The 24,365-nt window shown below is 39.1% G+C and overlaps 2 protein-coding genes across 4 annotated transcripts in view; one reads left to right on the top strand and one right to left on the bottom strand.

Moving 5' to 3' along the window:
• APPL1 (adaptor protein, phosphotyrosine interacting with PH domain and leucine zipper 1) overlaps positions 1–11,313 on the bottom strand; it is a 28,998-nt gene extending 17,685 nt beyond the window's left edge. Inside the window, exons 1-8 of the mRNA XM_068163689.1 lie at positions 11,149–11,313; positions 6,641–6,739; positions 5,532–5,591; positions 4,439–4,510; positions 3,538–3,625; positions 2,129–2,170; positions 1,322–1,380; positions 691–837 (exon numbers count right to left, since the gene is read on the bottom strand). Of these exons, the coding sequence (XP_068019790.1) occupies positions 691–837; positions 1,322–1,380; positions 2,129–2,170; positions 3,538–3,625; positions 4,439–4,510; positions 5,532–5,591; positions 6,641–6,739; positions 11,149–11,202 (621 nt within the window). The 5' untranslated portion in view covers positions 11,203–11,313. The remainder of the gene's footprint in view (positions 1–690; positions 838–1,321; positions 1,381–2,128; positions 2,171–3,537; positions 3,626–4,438; positions 4,511–5,531; positions 5,592–6,640; positions 6,740–11,148) is intronic.
• Positions 11,314–16,197: 4,884 nt separating this feature from the next.
• Positions 16,198–24,365, top strand: part of HESX1 (HESX homeobox 1) — a 48,093-nt gene continuing 39,925 nt past the window's right edge. Inside the window, exons 1-5 of one of the 3 annotated variants that reach the window (XR_010990500.1) lie at positions 16,198–17,989; positions 18,108–18,310; positions 18,614–18,715; positions 19,710–19,832; positions 21,051–21,255. Coding sequence is in view for 2 of the 3 variants with exons in the window: in XM_068163693.1 (XP_068019794.1) it covers positions 17,797–17,989; positions 18,108–18,310; positions 18,614–18,715; positions 19,710–19,808 (597 nt within the window). In the remaining variant the exon portion in view is untranslated. The other 2 variants (XM_068163693.1, XM_068163692.1) reach the window with 2 other exon arrangements.

Genomic DNA, 24,365 nt, shown 5'->3' with positions numbered 1-24,365 from the left:
GGTGGGGAGACTCAGGCTAGATGTGAGGAGGAGGTTCTTCACCATGAGAGTGGTGAAACCCTGGAATGGGTTGTCCAGGGAGGTGGTCGAGGCCCCGTCCCTGGAGGCGTTTAAGACCAGGCTGGATGAGGCTCTGGCCAGCCTGATCTAGTGTGGGGTGTCCCTGCCCCTGGCAGGGGGGTTGGAACTAGATGATCCTTGTGGTCCCTTCCAACCCTGAATGATACTATGAATGGTTTAGTCTGCAAGTGAAGGCTGATGCTGACTTTGCAGTGGGATTTTGCTGTCAGGTAGATATGCAGAGTCACCTGGAGGAAACACAGAAATATGTAGAAACTGCCCTGGAAAAGAAGCAAGGTTTGATCTTGTAGTGATCCCAAGGTCTCTCTACACTTTTTCAAGCCCATCAGTCAGCTACCTGTTGTTTATGGGTGGGGTTATCTGGGGGATACTGGAGAGGGGAAACCTGTAAGAACTTGTCCAAGGTCACCACATAACTGTGGATCTGCCAACACGTGTGCATTTTTAAACCTCATACTCTATTGGTTCAGAAAAACTGCCACATCTCAACTTAGTTTAGCCATATGCAGCCTCAGAACAGGAAACCCCAGGGCATGGCCCTGCCCTTCCCACTTCAAGAAGTACCTTTACATCCCTTTCAGATCTATAGCTTCCGCGCTCTGAAATTACCTGAGCTTGCATGTATCCAAGTAAGGGTTCCAGCATAGCAATTTTCTTTTTGTACTGAAGACTATTTAATGCACAGAAATAATGCATCATAGTCTGATGCTGTTTTTTCCTTGAAGTGTATACATCTTCTGTAACTTCAGCCTTTATCTAAAGAGACATAGACAGGGTGAGGGGGAAAAAAAGGAATGTTTGAGACTAAGTATTCATCACATGCCTTCTGAACATCTTTATAGCCAGCATGTTAAAAACACCACAGTGAGGTTCTACCTTCTGTTATCAGCAATTCTGTATTTTACACTGCAATCCCACCTCTCTAATTTATAGATGAGAGACACATAAAAAATTAAGACAGCATTCTTTTCTCCCTGAAAAGTATGATTATTTCTCGACAAAAATAAATTGAACATAGCATCACAACCCTAATCTTAGAGCATGTTCAGTGTTACCAGACAGGCATTTATTGGAGAAATCTGCTTTTCTGTTCTGAAGCAAACTCTAGACAGCTAAAACAAACTATCAAACTTCAGGTGGAATCTGCCATATATTATCTTTCATTATAAATATACATTAGATGACAATGACTTCTTATCTCCTCTAAAAATCTTTGTAGTAAGTATTTTGTTTTACAAACCTTTTCGTTTTCCCTTTTTTTGGACAACCGACTGTATCTGGTAATGGCAGCATCATGGTCTAGGCAATCAAAAGAGAATTTTCTTATCATTTTGATAAATTAATGACTCATGAAAGAGAGAAGAACCTTTTTCATCACTATGTGTTGCACAGCCAGCTGAACACTAAGCTCTGTAATACTGAAACCTTTAAGAATTGTTCTTGCCTGTTTGTAATTACTTTACTGCCACAAATACTTGGGCTAATGAAAAATTCTAACCAGAAGCAAATATTGCCAAACTGTTAGAGATTTCCTAAAGATCTAATATTATTAAAAAACAAACACACTTTCTGTAAGTAGAGACAACTTTCTATTCTCTTACTTCTAAAACAATGAAGCAATTTACATTGAGAGCAGCAGAATCCTTACTTAAAAATATGTTCTCTATGAGGATATAGTAGAGCAGGGCAACAAAAGTAACTTCTGAGAATAGGGAAGAGAACTCTCAAACTAATTTTAGGGAGGAAGATATGTTTATTAATTCAGTCCTGATTTTAAGAAGTGAGCTAGCATAAGCCTGTATTACTTAATAATTAGATACACATTTTAAGTACTGCAAAAAAGACCAATGCTATCCATTTGTCCTGACACTTCAGTACACAAAGCAGGGATTTACAAGTGAAACTGGGTGCCTATATATCAATAAAAAAAATGACACCTTTGTTAGACACTTCTACTCTTGCAAATGTCTTCAATAGCTTTCTGAGTAAATGTACAACATCTACTGTCATCTTGTAGTACTTACAACATTGAGTGGTTTACACTTACCATTGCTTGCAATTTGGAAAACTTCTTTTAGAGTTAGTATCTCTACAAAACAACATATCACAATTAAAGCAAGCTGTTATCAATGTAACCTTTATATATTAAGGTTTCTCATGCAATGTTTCTGGACAGATGTAGTTGACACATTGTACCATTCTGAGGTACCAGCATAGACACTGCGGCAAGCAAAATCTGCTCCTGCTGAGGGCCTGAGTATCATGTATGTGGCTATTCAGCTCACCAGAAAAGATACTGTGCTGTAATTAGGAGGAAATTCTTTCCAAAACATTTTGAAAGACATTTTCTATACAAATGCATCACCTGCAGTTCTGGGCTGAACTGGGGAAGTGGAGCATAGGAGATGGGGAAGTAGCAGTGGATCAAAAGAAAGCCCCAAACATACTGTGACTCCTCCTACCTAAAGTTAGTCATGTTGTGCTAAGTACTGTATTCTGTTCTGGTGAGACTACATGTAGGACAATACTTTGCACTTGTTCTGATTTGGTTGTAGTTTTGTGTCATACTATTTATGGTAAAGAAAAAAAGCACAGAAAAGCTTTCCAGAAAGTTCCTGTGAAGTCTATAAAGAAGATTTAGGAGTTACTTCCATGTTATGAGGTCTAATATTAGCCTTGAGATACTCATGTTCCCTAGTTCAAAAAGCATAATCAGATTTTACAACAGAAGAATGTCAAAAAAGTGTTTTCCAAGATTTCTAAAGAGATAGAGCCTTATGGAAAAGCTGTATTTTGTATTTCATTTTAAACTTGAAGCATTCATATGTTGGATATAACCACTCCAAGATGTTTATGTTAAGGTTTTGAATTATGTTGGTTTCAATTCTTATAATTTATATTTGAAGCCCATTTGCCACAGCAGTCTGTTCACTTTAGCATCTCAAGTAAAATCTACCATGCTCAGGCATACATACAGTATCTGAGACCAGGCAAAGCAAGATGCCATTGTCACAAAAATAACAAGTTGGAAGCATCTTATGTCTATATGTAAGAAGCCACCTGTATTACCAGAAGGGCTGAAGAACCTCATTACTAGATCTTAATAATGAAATACTACAACTTCTAAGTTTAATGCGGCCACGAGATTGATGCCATGGCATTATAATATATTCAAATGATTCCTGGACATGCTAATTATCTGAAAATGATTCATTCCTAACGTCTACAGTAACTGCAAATTTTTTACCTTGAACAGAAGTGCTTCCATAAGGTAAGCAATACATTGTTGAAACAGTGAAATACAGTTGAAATAGTGTTAAGATGTTCAACTGCTAATACTGTCATGAGCAGAAATAAGATGCACACTTCTAAGACCTGACAAATGACATATTCTATTTAGAAACATTTTTCTTACTGCTTTTGTTGATAAACCCCCTCTTTGTTCAAGCACTCTACCTTTTAGATCCCTTTCTTTAAACTGAGTAATAGGAAACATCATTGCATCTGCAAGTTGAGTTGAAAGTACTGCATGGCAAGAGCTAAGCTGTAAAAGAGAAGAGAAAGAAGGAAATTTTAGTAAAATGGTGCCGAGACCAAATCAAATCAAGACAGGTTGACATGAACTTCACTCAAAGAAGACAGGCAGAACTCAAACAATTTTGCCCATTCATTTTTCCAGCAGCTATTCTTTGCTGTGTTCCTGATCTCATTGCTAGCTTTTTATACAAGGCCTTTAGAATTTAGCAGTTGTCCCTACATTTCCAACTTTATTCCAAGTTACTGGATCGTGTCAGAAGATGGCCTTATACTTTCTGATAACCAGTCAGTTTATTTCTCCAGATTCTCTCCCACTACATCCCAGTCCATCTTTCATGGGTAGCAGAGGTAGAACAAAAGTGTTCTTCCTCCTAACATGCCACGAAGTAGTGTGGAAAGTGACAAGAGGGATCACAGAAATAATCCTGATTCAGATCTTAGTGGTGCTAAGTTGCCTTTCATAAGACTCAGTTTCTATCTCTAATACAGGCAGAGAGAAGCTCCTCTGTCTAAAACCAGGCCATACAAATGCCCTCACAAAAACAAGTTTCTGACTACCATTCTATAATGGGGTTTATCTACAGTAAGTGAACTACTTTCTTTCTCAACAATGGTATCCTCGTTTTGCTGAATAGATTCTTTCTCTTTAGGTTACATAACTCTAAATATATGCTATAATATACAGTTAAGTGTTAGCCTATTGACAAATGTAAAGCCACTTTCTGTACCTGCCATCTTAAAAATGGCTGGAAAAATTCAGCAAGTTAAAGTCTACACAGACAATATTATCGAAGTAGGTGAAACAAATGCGAGTACTTGCCTCATCTATGACTTTAGCAAATTGCTGCAGAGTGGAAGTCATAACTTCATCATCTCCCCCTAGTGGAAAACGCTACAAGAAAACAAAAGGAGGGATGTTGCTTAGAGTGCCACCTGCCTTTCACACAACTATCTTAATCATGCCTAGGTATGTATCAGGTATCCAATACAAGATATTACACAGTTGAGAGACAGTGGAGCACTTCTTTATTGTCCTGTGATGAAAGGATATTTAGTGGGGGGGCAACTAATAAACTTGATAAAAAAAAACAGAAAGTCTATTGAATAAGATATGTATTAATTAACCTAATGAATGATTTCATAAATTAATGAATTGTTTTTATTTCAAAACAATCAGGAAACATTCAGTCTTGACAGCTATGAAGATTTTTATCCAGGTTTGCAAATTAATTTAAACTTATCAAAAATTAAGCAATATTTGGTGTTGATCTTCAATTTCCAGCTCTCAATTTATGTGATTATATGAAATTTTTTAACTAGACAAGAAAGTTAACTTCTCTAATGCCTTGATGGACCAAAATAGTCACAACTGAAAGAGAAATAATCCAGCTAAAATATCATTTGTGTATTTTTGAGCTAATCTCTGACTTGGGGAAAACGCGATCTAAAGAAGAAAAATGAGAAAAAATAAAGGGTCCAATGCTAAGTTAATTCTTCTTTTAATTCACAGCAGTTATACATAAACCACTTGGAAATTGTAATTGTTAAATAGAGACTGCTATGCAGTCTCTTCTCTGAGACTAGTAAAATTAAAGCACTTAACAGTAACAGGTTTATAAAAGCAAACCAAACACCACCAGCACCCTAAGCAAGCACCAAAACACTGATTAAAAAAGAAAATATATCAGAACTTACTAATATTGATCATTTAAAGAGGAACTTCATTCTGGTTTAGTTGTAAAAGTTAATATGTAGCCAGTAGATTATTTTAGCAAAGATTCAAGACACTAGCTACAGCAATTCATTTTATCTGGATGAAACCTAAACACATCCTACACTGTGCTCTAGGAGATAAAAGACTGCAAAAATACATAGTCCTGACCACACAAAGACAATAATAATTTACACAGTACCTGTTTTTCATATTCCTTCAGAAGCTTTGAAGTCAGATGAGTCGCTGCACTTAGTTCATTCTAATTTAAAAACAAAACAAACAAAACCCCACCAACAGCCAAGCTGGTTATTTTACATTTTAAATTATTGTTTAAAAAAGTCATATATTTGAAGAGAAAAATATTACAACATGGAACTTAAAATGAAGCTGTGAATGTTCAGAAAACCTCCTCATTCTGCCCTTCCACTTCTCTAACATTTTTGTGAGTTAGAGGTAATCAAATATCAAATTCCCATCCTGTACTCTGTGCACTGATTTCTGTATATTTCATGTTATGCAGTGCCTATTTGCATTTAATTATTTCAAATTAACTTAATTACTGAGTATTAGAAATTTATCATCTCTACAAGACAGATTACAGTGAACCTCAGCACTACCTGGTTACAAACAGCTCTGGACCTGTACAGAGACAGGACCTAATTAACAGATTCATAGTATGGCACAACTTCATCTTTCATGATGGAGTTGAAGAAGAAAGCACAGAAACAAAAAGCTAAATAGACAGTAAACTAAAACTACAGAGCAGTAAACCTACAACAAACACACCATTCACTGCAGGAAAACCAACAGAAAAATATGAAAAGCAAGAATAACAAAACAGTAACAACATCAATTAGATCAAGTACATGCAAATAAAAAAATATACCCCTTAACTGTTCAGACACAAAACAAAACACAGAAGAGATTCTGTCATTGGCATAGAATGCAGCTAGTTGTGGGTAAAAAAACAGCCTCCCATTTGGTGCCTACTATTCTACACACTAAGATCACAACAGGAAAGATTTTAGAAACACTTGAAAAACACAACAGAACTAGGAGACCAGAACACCTCTTTACTTGTCATATGAAATTCTCGTGCAAAACTCATCACAAATGTTTAGTCTTTACCACTCCATAACACACAGAAAACCAAGAGTTTAATTCTTATTTTATTTCACTTTCACATGGAAGAATGTGGATGTTTCTAAAAAAATACTGCTTAATTAAAAAAAAAAAAAGAAGAAAAAAAAAAGGCAAAGAGAGATGCAATTTGGATCAAAAGCTTTATAATGTGTTCATTAACACTACCTGTGCATCATATATTCTGTTCATGGCTTGAAATAACTGATTGATGTAATTGGAAATTGCAGCAGCATCTTCTTCAAATACTCCCAGCAAAGACCGGGTCTGTAGAAAGGAAACAGCCAAAACACCACCATGTCCAGTTAGAGAACTAGTCTTTCAATACACCTGGATTTAAAAGTTAAATAGCATTGTTTCAGGTTTCATTCCTGAAAAGCTTAGACAGCCTTCAACACTGTTTATGAGAATGGTATCTGTTGCATGCCAGAGAACTTTTAAAGATATCCAAGCTCAGCCTCACTTCTACTGTCAGCCTCTCCAGGTTAATACAAATACACTTCTGGAAAGGAATGGACCAAAGGAGATGGGTAAGTGCATAAAAAAGTTGGAGCAGTGGGCAATTGCTAGACACACTATGATACATGCCTAAGGAAAAGTGTAAAGATGACTGGTATTAAATAGCATGCTAGGTATAGATTCCCTCTGCAGTGAGATAAGAACAAAGGCTGAGGCTTTCTTACACGAACCAGTCAATTATGTAATCAAAAGGTTGAGGAACTAGAAGCCAGAACAAAACAGAACAGTACAGCCTACATCTTGTTGTTCTTGACATTTCTTCCCCTCACCACTCCACAGGGAAACAGAATGAAAAGATCTGTCCTTTTGTCCGTACCCTAGCTTGTCAGTCAGCTTGATGACTATGCATCCTACTCTCTACATCCCTGACAAAACCCCACCTCTTTATCACAGAAGAATGTTACCAGAGATTTTGTCAGAATCCTTACTTAAGGTAAATGACATCCACTGCTCTTCCCTATGATGAAATTACTGACTCTGGATGAGAAGGCAAGCAGGTTGCTCAGGCATAATTTGCCCTTCAGCTTAAATCCAATGAATACAATGCTGACTCGGTGTTCTTGCATCCTTTTTGCACTTGGAAGCAATGTTGCTCCTCACTGTGAGAACATTGAAAAGATTCTTTCCACCAAGACAAAAATTAAAGGGAGGAAGAGCAGAGAATGCATCTATAACTCCATACAGGTTACATCTGCTTTTCCTCATGTAAAATATCAGGTAGGATGCTTTGATGTAAAAACCGGAGTATCACTTGCAAGACGTATAAAACCAACCCTTTAATTCTAGTAACATTTTGGCAAGGGGACCATGCTTTGGTTTTAGGTCTACATTAAAATCAATGTCCAGACAGGAAATGGAAAGAATCCTAAGTACATAACTGGTTTTTTTTTCCACCCCAAATTACTTATGTTAAAAATTTGAAATTAGAAATTGTCTTTCTTAATTTTCTTCAGGCTAAAGAAATGTAGTTTCCTCAAAGAGCAAGGCAAGGAACTTATAGAACCTGGGAAAAGAATGAAAGATTGACACAAGAAGTCTGGACATCAAGGAAATCTCTCTAAGGAGATCAGCAATTGCACTGCATTCATATGAATTGTGGTCAGTCTGTTATTAGCTCTTGCTATGTCAAAGACTTGTATTGAAATGACATGACTTAGACCCTAGTCCATCCCCCCTTGAAGTTACTTTTCTGATTTTCTGCTTTCAATTGTAATCACACATTACAAAACTAAACCTGTACCTGTACCTGACCACTTTTCTGACATGAAATTCTTTCATTTGACTCCAGTTAGATGCCTGGCTGTCTCAAAAATACTACCGTGCATGTAATGCCCTACGAAATACATAAAGACAAAAAACCCAACCAAACAGCACTGTAAACAAAATGAATCACTTTAATAGTGATGCTAATTTATGCAACAAGTGGAAAAGGAGGTTTGAGGAAGATAAAGGTGGAGAATTCAAATGTTTGCCAGGTGTGGCAACTTGTGTCATCCTAATAGTTGTGACTCTCCCACGAAAGGAGAAACACAAAAGAATGCGAAAGAAAAGTCTACATAGTGCCACAACCACTGAATTATACAGTCATGACCTTTAAACCTGAATATAAATACACCTGATTTTACAGTTTAAAAGGAATTTCACATAAGTTTTCTGGATTATGCTTACTCTTTGAAACTGAAAAGTGTAGAATAAAAGCATTTCAATGTTTCATTGTAAAAATGTAACCTACTGATGTCCGGACTCCAAACAGACATTGTATTATATTGATGGAAAGAACATAACCTCAAACTGTACAGAAGTTATGGCAGACTATAGCTTAGTAAACAATCAGAGGCCTTCTTTACTCATGTTTCAATATATGAGCAGGGACACCACAAACTACCAGTGATAAGCTGCACAAAGACACCACCTAGTTAGAAGTCAGTGAACTGTTAAATCATTTTATGTCATAAGATGTATGGTGGTGTATGTGACACAAGACAGAGCCTGTACTGTCAAGTCCCTTAGCTTTTTATTGTGCAATGCTTTGGGAATGCAAATGTGTCTGAGCAGAAACTCTCCCTAAATATATATAAACACTGAGTATGTGTGTAATGTATGTCCTAAGTTAATAATTAAAATCCACTGCTTTGCATAGCAGAAGACAAATTAAACTTGGCATTTGGTTTACATCTAACAACACAGTAGCTAGATTTTTATCCTGCCACAAGAGGAAATGAATAGGTCTTGCTATTTTAGAAAAGCATTTCCATCCCCCAGATGGAGAATAAGTTTAATATGATGTTTACATATCTAAAGTTAGCATCTGAAACATGTCTAAAGGTGCAAAACTCCAGACTATTGTTCAGCATTAAACAATGACCCAGGCTGATGACCTTTTTCAGTGTGACAGCATGAACACATCAATGAGAAAGTCAAGGCAACTCCTAAAAAAGCAAGGCTGCTTCTTTCTTCAAGCAATATTGGTTGCCGTTTTTATTGCACTGTTTTCGAAGACACAGAAATGAATTAATGTAATAGAAGATTACTGAGGAGTCCTTGTTATGTTCTAAGAGGTGGCTAGCAAAAATTCACTTGAAATACTAGATTAACTTAAAGATGTGAAGCTTTGTACCTAAACCAGAAGAAGATATTGGTAAATCTAATAGCTTAACACATTAACTTCATTGGGCTGAGGGATGCTTTGCCAGTCTGTATCACAAATAACCTCCAATGGAAGATTCCAGAATTTGAATTATGTTCCAATATGAAACTTTTTTGCATGTGCTCCTCAAAAGACATTCCATTCTTAAGTCCTTGGGAAAACCAAACCAAAGCAAACACTCAACACATGCTCCACATCTTAGGGATCCTAAGTTTATCTTACATTTGACATTTCCTATCAATATGCAGTTCTGACTTTGGTATACTGAAAAAAAAAAGACCTTCAAGAGGTAATTTTGTTAAATTACTACTACTGTACCACTTTGAAAACTTTTTCCTCTTCCTGAGAGCACATCAGGTTTGGTCTCTGGGCCTGAGCCCATACTCCAGGCTAGATGTCATCTAAAATCTACTAAGCTATACAGGCACTCTCCTTCAGAAAGCAATGACACACTTTCTGCGTGACTGCCTTCTGTCGGCTTTCCAAAGTCGCCCCTCCACTTGATGTATATTTGCTAAAATGATTGTCATTTTAGGGGTTAAATTCTCTATTAATCAAATGAAAGTTTGTTCCCGTGTTTGAGGAATCCAAGTTACCAATGTATATATGCTATTACAGTCTTGTTCTTCTACATACACAATGCAGCAAAATAAGGATCTTAATTCAAAAGGCTGCTTGAAAAGAAAATATATTGTAAACCTTTTTCCCACACACACATGTAGGGGAAGCAAAGTACTTGCTGTTGTTGCTGCCATCAAGAAAAACCAGTGCAACTGAATGAAACACTTCCTGCTTAACAGCAGCATGAAAGACACGCCAACGCAATGTATGGCATTACTGACAAAGGTCAAGCAGCAGAAATGGAAGACACCAGAGCAATTAAAGGCCTCTCGGCACCATGCATTTCCCACCTACTCACAGCATTAACAACCACCACGATAATCTCATCCATTAACTGATTTTCACACATTAAACCTTACTGCGTTTTTAATAAAAGATAAGAAAAATCGCCTTGCTAAGTGAAGGAGGGTTTTGTCGACACGAGGTCTCCAAAACAAATCATGGACGTAACGGCGGGTTGAGGAAGTAAGAGTCAACGCAATCTACTACCCTAACGCCCGATGCTGAAGCACAGTACCTCTGGAAAATCGTTACCGAGCTCGCTGCCTTACGAAGAGCTCATGAGCCCGCAGGACAGCCGAGAGGAAGCGGTGGTGCAAACGGCAAGGCGCCGCCAAGACGGGCGCGACACCTGGCAGGGGGCACTGCCGAAGTTGACAGCCCCAAGCCCTGATTCCCAGCCCAAGTCCCCGCCACTCCACTGGGGTAAGAAGGATCGGAAATCACCTGGCGACATACCTCCTGGGGAGGGTTTGCCACCGAGACTCTCCGAAGTCTGTCCGGCAAACATGGGGAGGTGAGAGCGAGAGGGGAGCAGCGCTAGGCCCCGCGCCCACGGGCTGGGCCCGATCTGGCCCCGACCCATGGGGCTGTCTCCTGTTTCTCTTACCTGGGGGCTGTCTTCCAACGTCTCTTCGATGGGGAGCTTGTCGATGCCGGGCATGGCGGCCGCCGGGGTTGCCTCTGCGCCGCTGCTGCTCCCGCACCCCACCGCAGGTCCAGCTGAGCGGACCCCTCCCCTTCTCCCCAATCACAACACCGGCACCTCCGCCCCGCTTCGCGCCGGATATCCCGCCCCCTTCCCCCCCCCCCCACTCCCCGGGGCCTTCTTCGGTCTTCTATTGGTTCTTCAACCCAGCCTGCCCAGGTTGTAATTGGCGAGCGGGTCCGTCAGTTTGTCGACAGGCGCGCGTGGGGCTGTTGGCGCTGAGGGAGGCGTCGCGCCTCAGCGTGGGCGCGATGTGCCGAGCTGCCTTTTCTTTCCGCTGCCACTCTGTGCCCTGGCGCTGCCCGAGGAACGCAGGGGCGTCTCTGCGCCCTCCCAGTCTCCCGGGTCCCTCCTTCTCCGTCTCGGTAAAATGAGGAGCTGAGAAAAGGGCTCTTTTGGCGGTCAGATGGCTCCCGCCTCCCGGGAGAACCCCCCGTCACCCGCTGCGGCGGGCCGCCGCCAGTGCGGGGAGGTGAGTGGGCAGCCGAGACAGACAGCCAGGGACGCTTCCACGCTGAGGTGTCTGTTCACCAGTGCCGCAGACGGTAGTTGTCAAGTGAAGTTGCTGGGAAAAAGGAAGCAAAGTTGTGGGTTTTTTGTTTGTTTGTCTGGGGTTTTGTGGTGGTGGTGGTGTGTTTTTTTTTTCTTTGTTGCTTTTATTTTGGTTTTGTTTGGTTTTATTTTTGCGTTTACAGTGAATGCTCTGCGCTACAAATCGGTGTATTCTCCTGGCCCCCTTCGTTCTGGATGCTGCTCTCCTCCCAGAATAAACCATCGTGTGGAGGGCAAAACACGAGTGGGGCTAATGGCTGTTGTGTGTCTGTCCTGAAAAAAACATCTTTTTGCTCTCTTTTGGTATTATCCGGAGCATCCCTTCTGAGCAGTTTCTTTATCCTTGTCATGTCGTTTTCCATCATCCACCAGGGCTTTTATCATGATAGTGTTTCTGTCCTTGGCTTAGTAGTTTTTGTTACCAAGCTGTAGCATCAGCTGAGGGCCTGGTGCCCCTGCTCCTGCCCCTTTTCCTTCTCATTTTTTAACCCTCAAGCTGTAATAATAATAGAGAGAGGGATTATTCCCTTGCTGTTCTTTTTGGGGCCAAGTGAATTTAGTGTATGACCAGACGAGAAAGTATGCCAAGTCATCCAACATAGCAAATGATTAACTACTGTGCACTCTTCCTATGGAGACCTTTCCTTGTGTTGTATCGGATCATATCTTACCTTTAAAAGCACACGAAGGAAAATTCTGGTATTAAATTATAAGCAAAGATTTTCAAAGTAGGGTGGGTTTCTTGGGTTGTTTTTTTTCCCCCCCTGTTTTGGTTGGGTTGGTTGGTTGTGGTTTTGGTTGGTTGGGTGGGTTTTGTTTTGGGGTTTTGGTTGGTTGTGTGGTGTTTTTGTTGTTGTAAGAAGCATTGAGGAAATTTCGAGGTTACAGTTTGGTTCAGTCAGTTCATTTACCTCCTCGGCTGGTGACTGACCTGACTGAAACAAGCCACATCTCTTTTTCCTTGTCATATGAGGGTAATAATACAGGTTATCTGACAAAGTATTTTAAAGCCTGAGTCTCGTATCTGTCATTATTATGTGACAGAACACTAGCAATGATTCATGACCTACATATATATGCATAGCTTTCTAGTTCTGAGACTTGTTAATTTGTGACTGAGTTTTACAGGGGCCTCCTGGAAGAAGAGTTCTCTGTTTTGTACCATGAAATGCTTTTCTCTGTTTAATATGAATAAAAATGTTCTGTGGTGTCTCAGCTGACGTGTAACATAAAAATGTGTCTTGTTTCTGTTGATCTTAGCAATTCAACTTAATGATTCTGTTGGGTTTAATAGCAAGAGGGAGGCTTTTTTCTAATAATTTTGTCCTATACCAGGCTGCCTTTGAATTAGTAGTCAATTTTTTTTTTTAAATGGGTCCCTTATGTTGAAACATTCTGTAAGATATTATAAGTCCTGTTCTTACTTTTTGTGTATGTTTTTACAATTGTTACAAAGCATCCAAAAATTGGGAGATAGAAATTTGACAGCAATAGATAAGATTCAATAGCAATGAACTGAAGAATCTCTCTGAACCCCGTCATAAGTCATAATTCTGTTCTCCAGAATGCATATGAAGAAGCCTTAAAATCGTGAGGAACTAGCATTTGGCACTGTTTAAACAGGGATAAGAGCAGCCAATGGCTCTTCAGAGGATTCCAGATGTGTCCCCTAATGGAGAGAATATTTTGCCTCTGAGAGGGTGAAAGTAGCTGTTTGGGTAAGGCACGGTTCATTTGCATGTTACTGTTTAACGTGCTGTGTCTCAGGTTTCTGCTGGTGCCACCCTTGGATTCACCTTGGATTTACTTGTGTTCATGTACTTTCCCTGGGTGAAATGGACTTCAGCTGAGAAATAGCTAACTGCTTTTAGTCTTGTTCTGTGAAATTTCATGTTGAGGTATTCTTTCCTGAAAAAAAACCTTTTGCGTTTTGACGTTGACTTTTTTAATCGAACCTCTGCTGCTCATGTTCAAATGGTATTTGAAAAGGAGCTGTGTGCAGCAGAATATCTATTGTGGTAAAGTACTTGTGCAGTGGGATAAAGAAGTGAGGGGAAAGGTGAGATGAAAGATGTTTTTTTTTTGTGTGTGATAAGTAAACAAGAAAGATTATATATACCGTTTATACCTGTTAAAAAATATTGCATGGGCTATTGCAACTCCACAGCCAGGTCACCTTTTGCAGTGGGTGGGAATAGCAAACGATTGCAGCAGTAAGCCACTAAGAACACTTGGTGTGGTCTCTTCAGTGGTATAATCTGTCCTTGCAGGCTTCACATCTCCAAAGAACAAGAGATTCATCTACTAATCAGATGAACTCTGTTGTCCCTGGGCAGAAAAAAACAGTGGTGTAAAATTTGAAAGGGAGATTAGTTTGCTGCCTCATCAAGTCTGTGAGGCTGTAAGAGGATTGGATTTGCATATCCAAAGAGCAGTGATTTCTCTTATTATTGATTACTTAGGATTCTAAACTTAATGTTTGTTGTGTTGCTTTAACTGCCCCATAACAGCTTTTAGCTAAAACTCTACAGGTAGTTTAAGATGGGTTGCAAAGGAAGTACGGATCTTTTTTAATGGGCCACAATGATGTAATACATTTTTTGAGTGAAGGCTCAAGGGTCTGTTTACACTTTTGGTGGGAACTTGGATCTAAAAGTCTTAAGTTTGCTGGCTTGTGGAAAATGTATTTTCATCCTCATTACTTAGGGAAAGGTTTGTTGACTATTTACTTCAGTAACAGTTAGCTTTCCTCTACAGAAAAGCAAACTTTTTCCTGAAGAAACCTAACAGCATTTGAGTGCTAGACCTGCAGCCAGACTTTCTAGTAGATTTATCTCTATGTATATATTGTTTTAGAATTGTAGAGTGGCTCGGGTTGGAATGGCCTGTTAAAGACCATCTAGTTCCAAACTCCCTTTGGGACATTTTTCTTTAGATGAGGTTGCTCAAATCCCCGTCCAAACTGACCTTGAACATATCCAGGGATATAATGGAGCTTCAGTATAATGAAGACTTCTTATCTTGTGCCTTGTGACCTTCTGATCTGGTACTTTCTGTTCCTGTATGCAGCCATGAACTCTGTTTCAAAACAAGAGCGTTGATAGGTTTCAGTGACTATTGCGGTCTCCAGGTCTGGTTCAATACAACGTTGAGCAAATGCTTATTTTAACAGGAGCAGGTTTCTTACTCTGCTAACGCTGCTGAAGGAGCCGAGCAGCCAGGCAGACTGAGCACCAGGTGGCAGCATTCGGTAAGCTGCTGTCCTGTGTCCAGAGAGGAGTTCCCTGGGTTTGGCCTACTTCGTGAAAATTCCTCTTCGGAGTCACCAAGGTCTCTTTTCCCTGCAAGGCATGAAAAAACTCCGAAGGAATGAGCGTTTCCAACGGGGAGTCAAAAGCAGACTGTGCTGAAGATGATGATTCCCTCTGCCCCATCTTACACACTCTCAGAGACCAATAATAAATTGCAGTTTCTTGGTTAACTTGAGCTTTAGGGCAATAGGTGCCTCTCATATACGTCTCTTAATGCTTCATATCCCTGTCTGTTTATTGATAGCTCTTGGAAGCTCCCTGGAGAGAACACCTATTAAGGTATTCACCACTTTGGGACTTGAAGTATGTGGTTATCTGAGCCTCAGTGATGTGGGTAAGGTTAATTTCATTCATATTCATGCAGGAGAAACACACATTTTCTGAAATCTGTTTTGTATGAGTTCTCAGTGTTTTTTGAGTTCTTAAAATAATTAGCAGGCTGTATTTGGAAACTAGCTATAAGGATTGTTTTGTATTATTAAATATATTATTTATTAGTTTCTGGATTCTAGAGGCTGTCCCTCAGTGATCATGCTTTCTGCCTCTGTAGGATAGAGAAAAAATCAGTAAGCAGCTCCAAGCTGCATAAAGAAGGAGCTGTAGTGTTTTCTTTGTGACTCAATGTGTTTTGTGGGAATTTTTATTTTATTCTAAGAGGTGGTATCCCATGTAGAGACTGTAGAGGCAGATAACTGATCTATCTAATCACTGCTATATAAGAGGCTTTGCATTATCTCTTCAGTAACCTCTAGACCTGGTTTGCAGTCTGAATATTCAGAATAACTGCCTGCAGTCAAGAAAATTAATCCTGTTGCTTTAAGGTGGTAGGTTGCATTGTATTGAAACAGAAAGGGTTCTAAGGCCCTTGCTTAACACAGCTTCCCACTGACCATATATCCCAGCCAGAAGTGGTTTGATACATAGGTCCTTATGACTTTTCTTTGTATGTTTGCAGTTGGTGGTTTCTGAGGCTGTTAAAGGATGGTTGGACCTTAGCTTGCTGGTGCTCATGGCAGTCACACTGATGAGATTTCAGGTCTGATTGATACGTGCTGATATAGTATCTTTGGTAAGATCACTTGCTGAATTGTCACTCTTTTTGGTAGTTTGACAACAATCTCATTGCTCAATGCAAAGTCAGCTCAGTAAGTAAATACTCTTCAGCTGAACATGTCTCTGATAAAAAGCCATGTGTGGATGATATTTTTGCTGTAGAATCTCCCTTAGCACAGTATTGACAGTTCTGGGCTCTGCCATTTCCTTAACTTATTTTCATGCATCCATGTATTCCTAAAGATTAGTCTTGTGTTATCAAAGTGGTGGTGCTGCTGGTTTTCTTAATGTTGTTAGCCATGTGAGTGTGACTGATGACACAGAGAAAGTGGCCAACCAAGAGAAAAAGGCAGATTTTTCATCTCAAAGCACACAGTCCTACCTGCTCACATGCTCTGAATTAAAAGTTTTCTTTAAAAGGTTTTTTTTGCATTGTGCATCCTGACATGAAAATGTTTTAGTTTTTGCATGTTGTAGAATAAAACTTTGTCCAAAATAAGAAAAAGAGGAATGTCTGTACACAGTTCATTCTGAACCAAAACCTGGTTGTCAACATGTGACATGTAAACTGTGGGGTGGCTGACAGAAGAGCTTGCATGTAGTGATATCATAGAATTCTGACTGCACCCATTATAAAGAAAGTATTGACTGTTTTCTAACTTGGAACCTTCTCAGAAAGCTTCTACCTCGAGTCTCCCCATTACTTGTGATTTTTAAGTGTTTGCTCTGTAGGATTTACATAAACTTCTACTAGTTAAAACATACAAGAAGAGAGGAATATTTAGCAGTAAACTGATGCTTTTAACCAAGTTTGAGTGGCCTGCTTCTGCTGCTTGTCAGTTTCGTTTTTCTGTTGTAAACAGTGATCTGGAAATTTCACATACCATGTGTATCAAAACAGCTGCAACAAAGTTTATTTTAATAAGAAAAATGACTGCATGAATTATTTAAAATAGTTGGTTCAACTCTTCCTGTTAACTAATCCAGGCACTTGGAAGGCAATTACACTGAGCTTTGACAACATTGCCAACCCGCTGCACAGCGCCTAATGCCAAAAGCCATTGTTGTTTTATTGACCACGTTCACCATTACATATGCATGTGAAAAAACAGAGGCATTTTCATCGGGATTACCCTAATAGCATTAAGAGATTATTTTTTAAATTTCCTTGGAAGGAAATTCACTTAAATGAGATTACTTATTACTTGACTGGTTTCCTATCATACTGCTATGTTTAGGTAAGTGGAGTCTGTCAGGGTATAAAGTTGGCTTTTTTTTTAAAAACTGATTTTATACATTACTGATTTCAAATAAAAGAGAAGTGCTATATTTGTGCACGGCTTCTGTTGAGAAAGTTAAGTCGATGTTCTGGTTAGGAGAGATAACACTTTTTTTGTCCCTCTTGGTGGCCCCCCTAGTGTCACCATTAGTTGCTAATTACTTGCAAACAAATAAACAATTAACTCCTCGTGCCTCTTGGTGGGAGAGTTTTCATTGACATGCTAAAACTTTCTAATAAAAGATTTTAATTAATGACGTTGCCAACCCAGCCCACTTGTCAACATAGCTATAAGGAAGACTTGTGGAGAAATGCAAGTACAGTATAGGTGCTGTGCTGGCTGGAGGTGAAAGCATGGCAAGTACGTCGCTGTGTGCTGCTAATACATCAGCCTCTCCCGGTCTTCGGAAAGTGTCAGGTGTTGTAGAAAACAAAACCACACAGTGCTCGTTTTCCATTGAAAGTATTTTGGGACTGGAGCAAAAAAAAGATGGCATTCCATCTGTGAAACCTCACAGACCTTGGATGGATACATGCACTGACTTGGGTAAGTTAGCAAGCAGTCTGGTTTGTAACCTCTCACGCTTTTACTCCTTTAAAAATCTACCTACTTTCATGTTTCTGCTGTGAGTAAACTGAAGCTCTTGTTTGCTTGCTTTTTTTAGTTTTAGGTGATGACAGTAATCCCCATCTGCAAATCCCTGTTTGCTATGAAAAGCCATTATTTCATGCTAACAGTAATCCAGTGCAAGAGGAAAAAGTTTTGAAGTGTGAAAAATATTTTTCAGTGACTGAAAGGCTTTCTTTCAAACGAGAACTGAGCTGGTACAGGGGTAGAAGACCAAGAACTGCATTCACTAGAAACCAGGTAGGGATTTTTCTCAGTATTCCATAAGTGGAGAATAATGTAATTTAGTAAAATGATGGTAGAAACCTGTAACAGCTGACTAAGTTGTACCTCTGCAGAAAGAAATGTAATCGGGAGTTGGTGTAAATTAACAGTGATGTTGCTAATTTCAGCAGACCTTTGTTTATGCATGGAATCAGAATTGTGCAAATACTGCTCCGAAGACTCCTGTTGAACAAATCAAACTGTTTCTGTGTTTGTTTTATTTATTACTGCTATGAAGGTAGAGATAATTATTCCACAAGAGTATTTTGATCTCTTCAGATTGAAGTCTTGGAAGATGTTTTTAAGATGAACTCCTACCCCGGCATTGATATTAGAGAAGAACTAGCTCGCAAATTAGAGTTAGATGAAGACAGGATCCAGGTAATTAACAATTTATTTCACTTTTCAGTAATTCTATCTATATGTACTCACTGGTTATATAAATAAGTAGTTTGACAGCAGTACTGATAATTTTAATAATCTCTATTAAAATGACTGGACACTTACACATGTGGTATGACCTCAGTGATTTGTGAAATGGAAGCCACTGAATTTCTTCTGAAATCTGAAACCATCTTCCATAGTATTGTTAATATTGCTGTGATATCTACTCTGTTAATCTCTAGTTATTGTGTGCAGGACATAACTGCTTCCACATTTTAAAATCATGTTTATATTATGCTTGTCACCATATTTGAAAAACAAATATTGAAATAGCTGGTATGAATGTCCAAGTATCTTGTGACATTGTGAATGGAGCATACGTGGATTAAACCAATGCTTGAGTCAATGCTCTTCATCTGGCAAAAAAAGCAAAATCTACTTGGGGATTTTAATTATTGATTTCCAGGCAAAGCAGTGTGATGAGAAGCATACCATAAATATTAGAATTCACCTTGACATTTATTAAGCTCTTGATGCAAGTATTGCATTGGAGTTGATGGAAAGCTTAATGCTGCAATCAGTTAAGCATCTGAAGAAACAACATACGTTTTAAGACTTGTGTGAGAGTTCCAGATGCTCAGGATTTTCCAGGGTCTGCTTTACTGTCACTGTAGTTAATATTAATTGTTATATTACTTACAGTGAAGCTGATCCTCACTTTCCAGTTAAGATGGGAGCATTACCTTCTTCATCAGGTTGGACTCGATGATCTTTGAGGTCTCTTCCAACCTGAGTGATACTGAATCTCTGGTGTGAAAGTTATTGCAGGTAGCTGTGTGCCATCATCTGCAGATTTTGAATTTGTACTGAGGTTCCAAACTATTGTCATTGCACAAAATACTTTTAAGAGTGTGTGACTGTTATGCAGTTTCTAAGGTGATTGTGCTTGCAGTGCTGTTTCTGAAAAGCATGCCTTTGATTTCAATTTTAGATCTGGTTCCAGAACCGTCGTGCAAAGCTGAAAAGATCACATCGTGAATCCCAGTTTCTAATGGTGAAAAGTACTTTCACTTCCAGCCTGCTGGAGTAGAAAGAAGGATGGTTTGCTCTTATGGTACTGCAATACAACCTGAAGATTTATTACAATTTTCATAACCTGTGTTAAGTGATGATATATTAATTATGATTTTAACCTCAGATTGAAATGTTTATAATAATTTTCATTCAAATAAACTGTGAATACTTGAGGTATTATTATAATCTTCTGTTTGTGGGAAAATACTACACTAAAATGCATTGGAAAGGCTATTTTCAGGGAAAAAAACCAATATTTTTGCAGTTTAAAAAGTCCAGACTCTAGGTTGCACAAAAATTTTCAGGTGGTGTGAATTACTGCTGCTTAACTGAAGACAGCAAAACTTCATTGTTATAAAGAAAAATTTTGTTTAAAGTCTGAAATACACAATATACAAACCAGATTTTGCTGACTGAAGTAGATTGTGTTACATTGGAGGTTAAATAACTGATGAAGTATGGTAGTTGTCATGAAGAATATGAATTTTAGAAAAAGGTGTCTTGAATGCAAGGGCTAATACTCAACTGACTGTTCAGACTGGGTGAAAGAAGGTGACAATTAGAGTATTTAAAATATAATGTTTTAGTTTAGGATCTTTGCCTATTTAATACTTGAATGCTTGGATATTTCCTCTCTCATCTGTATAAATGCTCCAGTTATGGAAGTTGTCCTATCAGCTCCTAATGACAGAACACATCATCTCACGTGGCCAAATCAGTTGGGAACAGACTGTATTCCCTTCATTGCCATTATTTTTAGGGTCCCAAATTCATTATTGCCAAATATTGCATGAAAATTAATTATCCTCATATTTAATATTCATCTAGATGTCTATATACAGAATGAGAGCCTTATACAAAATCAAAACCAACCCCTTAATTCTTCATGTCCACTATGCAGGAAAATACTGTAAGCATGGTTTTACACTGTTCCTTGTTCAGTAGCACTTTAAGTACTTCCTTCAAGTGCTTGTGTCCTTCAGTGACACTTCAGCCTGTGAATCTTTCTAGAGATACATGTATATTCAGCTGAATATATTAAAAATCATTTTGTTAGGTTGATGGTTGAGCAGAAACAACTGCCTTTAAGTAACACTTTAATCTGTGAATCTGAATGTGCTTCAAAGAATTTAGATTTAAAACTGTAATTGAGTTTTCCCACTTGGCTGACATGAAAAGTAATTTTGAACCAAACCAATTTTTACACTAATCAGGAAACTGAACTGAGTAATTTCTAATTTTCTTTAAATTTTTTTAGAACATACATAAAATGTCTGAAAACCAAGGAGAAGAAATTATGAAAGTGCTTATGACAGTGGAAGTGTTATCAACTAATTCAGAATATATATGTCAGACTAGCTATCCCACATTGAAGGAATGCCTAGCCACTGGGCTATGATGTTGGTTTCCAGTTTTCTTGTGGAAGCTTTTGCATTATATGAAATACTTCAGTATTCACTGAGGTAAGAATTTGAGCCAGTCTTCACTCTATATAGCTTAGCCACTAGGTTTGTTCACAGTCTGAAACTGACATAGCTTTTGTGATCTCAGATAGGATACCAAGGACACAGAAGTCAGAATATCATTGTTAATACAGGCTAAGTGTAAATAGCAATAAAACTCATAGATTCTTGTAGTGTTTTATTAGTGTAGTGAGATTGTTCTTCACTTGCACTTTCTTGTATAATAAAATGACAATTTTCTTAAGAGGTAGGTATTTAGCATTTTAAGATCTCTGCTGCTTCCAGGCAGTTTTTGATCACTAAGAGGCTTTGCTTTTCAGCTTGTGTTTGTTCTTAGGACATCTCTTTACATTTCAGCTGTAGTAATAGATAATTTGATGTAGCTCTGCTGAATGTTTACAAGGTATTGCAAAATGTTTAGGACTTTACAAGACAGCATTTTACGACTTATGTTGTGAACAAATCAAATACTTCTATCCTTCCTCAATGCTTGTATCAGTAATACCTGCTGTCCTAGAGAATGAAAGGTAAGTTGAGAAAACGGGTGACAGAAAAACAATGTTACAGTATCACAGTATCACTTAGGTTGGAAAGGACCTCGGGGATCATCGAGTCCAACGTATCAACACAGACCCCATGACTAGACCATGGCACCAAGTGCCACGTCCAATCTCCCCTTGAACGCCTCCAGGGTCGATGACTCAACCACCTCCCTGGGCAACCCGTTCCAATGCCGAATGACTCGCTCAGTGAAGAACTTCCTCCTCACCTCGAGTCTGAACCTCCCCTGGCGCAGCTTGAGACTGTCCCCTCGTTCTGGTGCTGGTTGTAACTTCATATCAGAAAAAGCTGAAGGGAGGGACAATCTGACTTAATTTCTTAGTTGATATTTTGGTGACAGGTTGAGATACAAAAATAAAACCCATTTCTATCTTTTTTTTTTTTTAAATACTACTGAAAAACTACATTACTTCAGAGCCAGGCTACAGCTACTTGCTATTTTGCCTTTTTAACTTTACATAGGCTCATTGCCTTCATTTCTGTAGAATCCCTTCAATCTTGAATAGTTTTATTTTGTTCCTGGAAATCCTGTTTTAGTGGGGAAAAAAAACCCAATATTTTATCCAATATTAAAATGTTCATTATTCATGCTTTGTTGGATTCAGGAAATGACACTACTGACTGGGCTTCTGTTGTATCAAAAAGACTGAAGAGAACATTCCCAAATAAAGCAGATTGAATGGAGCCAAATCCATTCGGTGTTTGGTTTTTGGTTTTTTGTTTTAATTAGAGAAATTGGATTCTCAGTTCAGATAAAGACCTGATCTGGTTAAGTTAAAAACAATATTGGGAATGTGTGGAATCTTTTTTGTTTTTCTTCTCACCTCAAAATGTATATTGCCTGTAGCTTAACATTACTGCAGGTAATCCAAAAATATCATCTACTTACAGATTAGACTAATCTGTACAGATAGATGCCTGACCACCGAACTCTTTTATCTGGCAAATACCTAAATACACGTAATGTCTCTGTGGTGTGTTGAAAATTCCTCCCCCAACTTCAAATTTGCCAGACCAGCTCAGTTGGAAGCAAATGAAAGCTGTATTTACAAGCAAAACTGCAATCTACAATGAAATGCAATGAATAGGTACAAAATAGACAGGATTTACAATATTTACAGGTAGTTTCACTTTATAAGCAGCACAGAAAGCCCCTGGCCAAACACCAGGGGCGCTGCTAATAGCTTCTCCTTCCCTGCCCCGCCCCCCCCCCCCCCCCCCCTTACCTCCTTGTACCAAAAAGGGACAAGTGAAAAAAGCAGAGAGACATTAGAACTTAGCCAAAACTGCAGCCAAGGTCAAGCAGAAGCCAGCAGGAGCACAAAGTTAGTACGTCTCAGAGCGAAGAGGTGAGAAGAGCACCTCTCCTGTGAGGACAGACTGAAGGAGTTGGGGCTGTTCAGTCTGCAGAAGAGAAGGCTCCGAGGTGACCTCATTGTGGCCTTCCAGTATCTGAAGGGGGCCTACAGGAAGGCTGAGGAAGGACATCTCAGGTAGTGATAGGACTAGGGGGAATGGAATGAAGCTGGAGGTGGGGAGATTCAGGCTAGATGTGAGGAGGAGGTTCTTCACCATGAGAGTGGTGAAGCCCTGGAGTGGGTTGTCCAGGGAGGTGGTTGAGGCCCCATCCCTGGAGGTGTTTAAGCCCAGGCTGGCTGAGGCTCTGGCCAGCCTGATCTAGTGTGGGGTGTCCCTGCCCATGGCAGGGGGGTTGGAACTAGATGATCCTTGTGGTCCCTTCCAACCCTGAATGATACTATGAAATTGTTTTGCAACCTAAATCTTAGGGTAGATAACTCTCCACTGGGATTGTTCACAACTCATTTTCCTTTTTACACCCCATAGTGATTTACTTACATTTTACCACTTTCTGTTCAAGATCTGTGAAAAATTTTCTGATGGCATAGCCTAAAACTGCCACAGTCTCTTATAGTGGACCTTGTCTGAAGTCATGGAACTCTGACAAAGCAATTTAAGTGAAGGAGTAGAACGGTAGCAGACTAATAATAGCACCTGATATCCAGCTCTCAATTAGCAGATGTTACCAGAAGGGTGATTGGTGTACAGTGCTCCTCAGCACTGTATGTGACACTCCTGGTAAAAACTTTAACAGCATAATTGAAATATTTTCTGCATCTTGATTTAGCTTGTTCTTTCTGAAGCAAATGCATCAACTAGAACTCTTACATCTATACCTACTTTCACCAGCATGGGTTTAAATTGTGTTCACCACTTTCTCTAATACAGCTGAATTTTACTCCACTAAAAGAAATTTCTAATCTTGTACTTGCTGATAATATGCAGCTCTCTGGGCAACTTTGGCCCTGCATGTGATAGTCCGTGTTATCCGTCTGGGCTCAGCCAATCCGAGTAACAGCAGATGAGACTATGTCAGCAGAGGGCACTATGCATAGCCAAGTCTGGTCCTGCTCTGGTGTTGCAGGCTTTGCCTTGCAGTGTTTCTTTTTGTTTATCAGCCCTTCAGAACTGTGAAGAATCTCAGCCTTCTTGGTTCCCTTTATGGCTGTAGCAAAAAACCCCCCAACAAA

This window comes from Melanerpes formicivorus, unplaced genomic scaffold (assembly GCF_026170545.1).
Source record: "Melanerpes formicivorus ecotype bairdi unplaced genomic scaffold, bMelFor1.0.p_v2 SCAF_74, whole genome shotgun sequence".
NCBI classification, from domain to species: domain Eukaryota; kingdom Metazoa; phylum Chordata; class Aves; order Piciformes; family Picidae; genus Melanerpes; species Melanerpes formicivorus.
Note: the sequence above shows the minus strand (reverse complement) of the source record. Positions and strands in the feature narration are given on the sequence as shown.